The 6,211-nt window shown below is 42.5% G+C and overlaps 1 protein-coding gene across 1 annotated transcript in view; it reads right to left on the bottom strand.

Annotated features, from left to right (window-relative positions):
- Positions 1 to 4,018, bottom strand: part of ITIH5 (inter-alpha-trypsin inhibitor heavy chain 5) — a 115,960-nt gene extending 111,942 nt beyond the window's left edge. The window contains exon 1 of the mRNA XM_004379733.2: positions 3,902 to 4,018. Coding sequence (XP_004379790.2) covers positions 3,902 to 4,018 — 117 coding nt within the window. The remainder of the gene's footprint in view (positions 1 to 3,901) is intronic.
- Between the last annotated feature and the right edge of the window lie 2,193 nt (positions 4,019 to 6,211).

The following is a 6,211-nucleotide window of genomic DNA, read 5'->3' as shown; positions in this document are numbered from 1 at the left end:
GCTATGAGTTGGAATCGACTCAATAGCAATGGGTTAGGTTTGTTTTTCATACATAAATAGTAAGAATAGCTAGCCTTACCTCAGTGCTTACTATACACAAGCTCTTTGCCTGAATTAACTCAGATAAACTTTGCAACAACAATAAGAGCAAAAGTGGATTTCTCTAGAAAGTAATAAAACACAAGCTTCAGGGTCCCTCGCTCCTACAGGCCCTTCAATATGTGTGATATTTGTGGTGTTTTTCAGCTTGTTAAAAATTGTAATTTATTTATTATTCTAAATAAATGTTCACATTAGCACCTGATTTTGTATTTTTAGTTTTATATTCTTTTTCTTAAAGAGGACTCTCTAAATTGTGTGAGCTTTAACTCTCTCCCAAAACCTAGATCCACCCCTGCTTGTGAAGTAGGAACTATTAACAACTGATACCAAGAGAGGTTAAGTTACTTGCCCAAGTACACACAGATGGTCCATGGTGTGATCCAAATTTGAACCCAGGAAGTCTGGCTCCACCTGAAGTACTCTTAACCATAGTATTTTATTGCCTTTATGTTTTTTACATAAAGCTCCTAGCAAACTCTCTGGTACATTATATACACTCAATAATCGGTGGCTATTATTTTTTAAAATTAAAAACTACTTTTGCAGTAATAGGAATACAGTACTAACCTTAAACACATGAATCTGAATTTACAAAACAAGGAAGTCGGTATAGGCGAGAGTTCCTTTTTAATACTAATTTCCTGAAAAATTCTTTTAAAGTAGTATTTTTCAAAGTGTGGTCCATGGATCATTTACATCAGAACCATCTGGGTCTCACCCCAAACCTAATGGATCTTAAATCGACAGGAGTGGAACTCAGGAATCTAACTGTTGAATAAGCTCCCCAAGTTTCTGTTTGCACACCCAAGTTTGAAAACCACTGCATTTAGCAGTCCCTTCACTATGGGTAAATTTTTGTTATAGATGGGGTAGAGAGTAGAGGAAGAAATTTGAAAAAAAGGTGTTATTAGACACTATTTCCAATTGAAGGTAAGCGACAAGACAACATCTCTGGAATTAACAATGAAAGTTAACAGACACATATAAATAAAGTTTACATATAATTTTAAAAGGAGCCCTGGTGGTACAGTGGTCAAGCCCTCGGCTGCTAACCAAAAGGTCAGCGGTTTGAACCCACCAGTTGCTCCATGGGAGAAAGATGTGGCAGTCTGCTTCCATAAAGATTATAGCCTTCGAAACCCTATGGGGCAGTTCTACTCTGTCCTGTAGGGTCACTATCAATCAGAATGGACTCAACAGCAACAGGTATAATAAAAACAAAAACAAAATACTGCTGTTGAGTCGATTCTGACTCATAGTGACCCTATAGGACAGAGCAGAGCTGTCCTATAGGTTTTCCAAGGAGCGGCTGATAGATTCAAACTGCTGACCTGCTTAGCAGCCAAGCTCTTAACCATCGTGCCAAATGGGTATAATGGGTGCATAATTTTAAAGACCATAATTATTGAAAATAGAGCACTAACTACATGGCCAGGCACTGTTTTTTTAAGTATATGAATTCTTTCAATCTTCATAATCTCTTGAATTAAGTAATTTCATCATCTCCATTCTAGAGAAGAGGAAATAGAGGCTCACAGACATTAAGTAACTTGCCAATAAATGCAGAGCCAGGATTTGAACCCAAAGTCTGGTTCTGGAGGTCCTGCTCTTAAATCTTATGTCACACAAAACTAAGATGGAAAAAAAAAAAAAGAGTAGAGCTAGAAAAGCGAAATTGCAAATTTTCCTAGAGGTTCACATCTTGGAGTGTTTTTTCTGTTCTAGTTATTTTTGAGATGAATACATACTGCCATGGGTTGAAGAAAGCATGAAATTACTAAAATGGGCCAAACCCATGTTATTCTATGCAGGAAAGTTTAGAGGGTGTTAAGCCTATTGGACTTGCAAATGTTAGAGCTTTAACTGGTCCGCCTAGTTCATAAACAGAATCTTTGTTTTAGCTCTTCCCACACTCTTCCCCCTCCACCCAAAGAAAGTTTCAAGATCTTTACCCTAAATTCCTTCCCTCAGCACTTGAGCTGCACAAGCCTAATACTACTATCTAACATTAAGTGTCAACTCTGTTCTAAGCACTTTAGGTATATTAACTCATTCAATTCTCACAACCCTATTATTTTCCACATTTTCAGAGGAGGAAGTTGAGGCACCACATAACCTGTCCAGGGTCACGGTGGTGGTAAGTGACAGAATTAGGAACCAAACCCAGACAGCCTGGCATCAAGTCCATGCCATTAGCCACTTCATAAAACATCTGTCATTTATTGAGTGCCCACAGTACACACACACACACACACACACACACACACGCACAAGCACACTAGCTGAAATCCTTAAAATTATGCTCAAAGGGAGGTGTTATAGCCCCTGCTTTTATCAAGAAGGGAATGAAGGCTCAGAGTGATTAAATAAGTTGCCCAAGCCACACAGCTCTAAGCGGTGGAGTAAAGATCCAGCCTTTCTCCCTGGTATCCAAAGCCTGCGTTTTTCCCACTCACCACATGGCCTCCCAGAATTCTTATTGGCTATTCATCTGAGTCACAATTGACTCGATGGCAACGGGTTTGGTTTTTTGGTTTATTCAACCTAACAAGGCGCCCTGGTGGTACAGTGGTTAAAGCACTCAGCTGCTAACCAAAAGGGCAGCTGTTTGAACTCAGCAGCCACTCCTTAGGAGAAAGATTTGGCAGTCTGCTTCCATAAAGACTTACAGCCTTGGAAACATTATAGGGCAGTTCTCTTCTATCCTATAGGGTCACTATAAGTCGGAATCGACTTTAATTTTTTTTTTTATTCATCCTAACAACTCTGCGAGAAAATTACCATTACTTCCATTTTACAGATAAGCACGTTCATAAGGTAGAATCGGCATGAAAATAACCATCTGATGTTTAGATAGATTGTCTTACAGATGTACTCCTGAAAACAAGGTGCTGGAAAAGGAGAGGAAAAATAGGACTACTTATGTCTTTCTCCCATCGTGAAAAGAAGCTTTAACCTTAACAGTTTAAATATAATTTAAATGATACATGTGTAAACAGCACCAGGAGATACAGATATACACTATCTACTTTAATTGTGACAGAGCCATTTCTCTATATAAAGTTTTGCATTTATAAAACTGCTTTATGCTTTTCGAAGAGCTTTCCTATTCAACAGACATTATATGGAGATTTCATATTTGCAAATTTTATTCATCTGTGAGGTTAAGCCATTTAAAACACAAACCCTGGCAAATGCGCTGAATAGAGTTGAGATACTAAGACCGTTTGGTTCTTCCTCCTGGCCAGACCATTAGGTTACCTTTTAAATTGCTAAACCATTCATAACAGCCTGATGGGAAAGGTGTGTTCTCCCGGTTTTCAGATGGGAAAAGCTGAGGCTTACAGGAGTCTGGATCTACTGGAAAAATAAAGTACACACACACACACACACACACACAGAGGTAACGAAGGAATTTTAACTTGGGATCTATTTCAGAAATTAATAAAAAAAATAGATAAATAAACTGGCAGCAATCAGCGCAGATAACGGGAGCCAGGAAGAAAATTTAGTTCTTGCAGGAAACCTCTCACTTAGGGCAGGAACCGAGGACGAAACAGTCTCTCCCAACAACTGAGCAAACGATGGGGAAACTCCCTCCAGCAGTGTTGGGGAAAATGAAGGAGAAAGAGGGGGAGACCTAAGAGGAGAGGGAGGCGATTCCTTCCTTCCTCCAGTCAAGGACAGGTCACCGGGAGCCTGTCAAGAAGGCATGCAGCCCAAAGGAGGTGGTTGGGAAGGGACTGTTGGCCCGCACCCCAGAGTCCCCTCCCTGGCTCCTTCTAGCTTTCCAACTTACTTGCTCCAAAGTGTCATCCCACCTCCGCGCCTCTTCCAGCTCCAGAGCCGGCGCCAGGCGGTCCTCCGACCCTGCGCAGAGGGGCAGCCCCAAGCACAGCCCCAGCAACAGGAGCATGGCGAGGGCAAAAGCGCGGCGACCCAGGCACTGGGACACAGCGAGACGCGCGGAGAGGGCAGCGCGAGGGGCTCCAGCGGCTGCGGGACACGGACCGGCTCCGCCTCCACGCGCTCCCCTGGGCCAGGCTGAGAGCGCCGGGGCCACCCCACAGCGCCCCGCCCCACCGGCCCCGCCTCGCGAGCCCACCGGCCCCGCCCTGCGTCTGACCTGCGTCGGAGCCGGATTCCAAGAGGGGCCGCGGGAGGTCGCCCTGCCTGAGAGACAAGGGCTGCTGTGCGTTGACTTCCGAGTCTCCCTTGACCCCCTGGCCAGTCTCCGCGCCCCCTCGGTGCCCCCACCACCTACTGCGCGCTCTGTAGGTCCCCTCCCCTCTCTTAAGCCAAATCCTTCTAACTTTTCCGCTGTGGCAGCTAACCCGGGCTCCATCCCACGCCTCCTCTGCTGCCTTCCAGATCCTGCGCGGTGTGATACTCTGTTAAGGACTGAACTCCTCTGTGGGAGGCTTCTACTCAGTATCCATCTGCTAACCGACCTCCACCCTTCCTCTGCCGCAAGGTGCAAATTCTTCTCCAGCAACTCTCAATTCCTGTCGCTGGAGTGAGGACACCGGAAGGGCCAGGCTGGCCGTCTGTAGTCTTCCCCCCATCCCCCGCGCTCCGCAACACTCACCTAGCCTAACATCAGCAGGAGACCTTCCCTCTGTCCACAGGAGAACAGTAGGTTCCCCTCAGGATCTGGCACAGTTGCTTGGAAGCCAAGATTAAGAGATACTAAATAGTCTAATGCAGAAGGCATCAGTAATGTCCTCTTTTATACTGTTCTGACATTTAAAAAAAAAGAAAAACAAACTCGTTGCCATTGAGTCGATTCCGACTCCTAGTGACTCTATAGGACAGAGTAGAACTAACTGCCCCAGAAGGTTTCCAAGGATCGGCGGGTGGATTCAAACTGCCGACCTTTTAGTTAGCAGCCATAGCTCTTAACCAGTAGAGGAAGGTAGAATTGGCACCTTGCAGTAGTATTTCTTTTTTTTTTTTTGGGCTATTAATCATGAAAACGAATGTCGTTATGTTTATCCTAGTTACAAACTGTTGATGATATTTCTGTCCCGCCATAGGAAGAACTTTTACCTACCAACCATCAACACATGGCCTTTTATAATATGGTTGCTACCTTTTTATGTGGTAGATACACAATGAAGCTGAAGCTACCTGTTCCCTTCGTCTTCCAAAAGACAATCGCCTCAAAGACATTTTTGATGTCTCTGTACCAGTTCCATCCAAATTGATGTGCTAAATAGCAATGATAGGCTAGCAACTGCCTCAATGGCCAAAAACAGGGAAATGGCTATTGCAGATTATGAAACATCTATCCTGTGGAATATTATGCAGCCAATAAATAATCATCACAAGGCCTACAGAAATTTGAAACATATTTATAATGCAATTTAAAGGAAAAAATCAGAATGTATCAGCAGTATGATTGTAATTAGGTAAAATACATATGCACGGATATAAGAACCGTAAAAAACATGGAAAATAAACAGTGGCACCATGTCTTCTTAAAATATTTTATTAACTCTTGTTGAAATACTGTTTGTGCAACAAATAGAAATTACAAGACGTAAAAAACAAACGTGTTGCTACAACAAATGTGTTACTACTGTGAAATAAAGGAAAATTATTGTCATTAACAGTTAATCATTTAATTGCTTAACCACTGACTAATTAAAAAGCATACAATCAAGAAGAAGTAACAGTAGCTGATTCAGCAAAGTTTCTAGAACAAAACCACCGGTAAAGGAGATCTTTGTAGTAAATCAGAGGATTTTTATTTTTAGTTCCTTAACATAATCTAACCATGAATTACAAATCTATGCCCCAGGCAGATTTAGAAACTGTCCAGCATGCAAATCATGTGCCTACCCTGTCCTCATTTTTAACTAATGAGGGTAATGCAAATCTTCTGGAATCAGGGTTTGTCTGTTTTCACCCTGAGGGAAAAATAACTATTTGTGAACTGAAAGTTGAATTGGACAAAGTCAGGTTATTTGAAAAGGAATAGCAATAGCTACTATTATTTGAATCCTCCAACAGAACTCAGACTACATATTTGTCTTCCCTTCCCATCATCCCCTCTGGAATTAATGGGAGGGGCCATATTCAACTCTATTGTTGGCCTTATAGCTTC

Source organism: Trichechus manatus, unplaced genomic scaffold, assembly GCF_000243295.1.
Source record: "Trichechus manatus latirostris isolate Lorelei unplaced genomic scaffold, TriManLat1.0 scaffold00067, whole genome shotgun sequence".
Taxonomy (NCBI): Eukaryota; Metazoa; Chordata; class Mammalia; order Sirenia; family Trichechidae; genus Trichechus; species Trichechus manatus.
The sequence above is the reverse complement of the archived record's forward strand: the minus strand, read 5'-3'. Positions and strand labels throughout refer to the sequence as shown.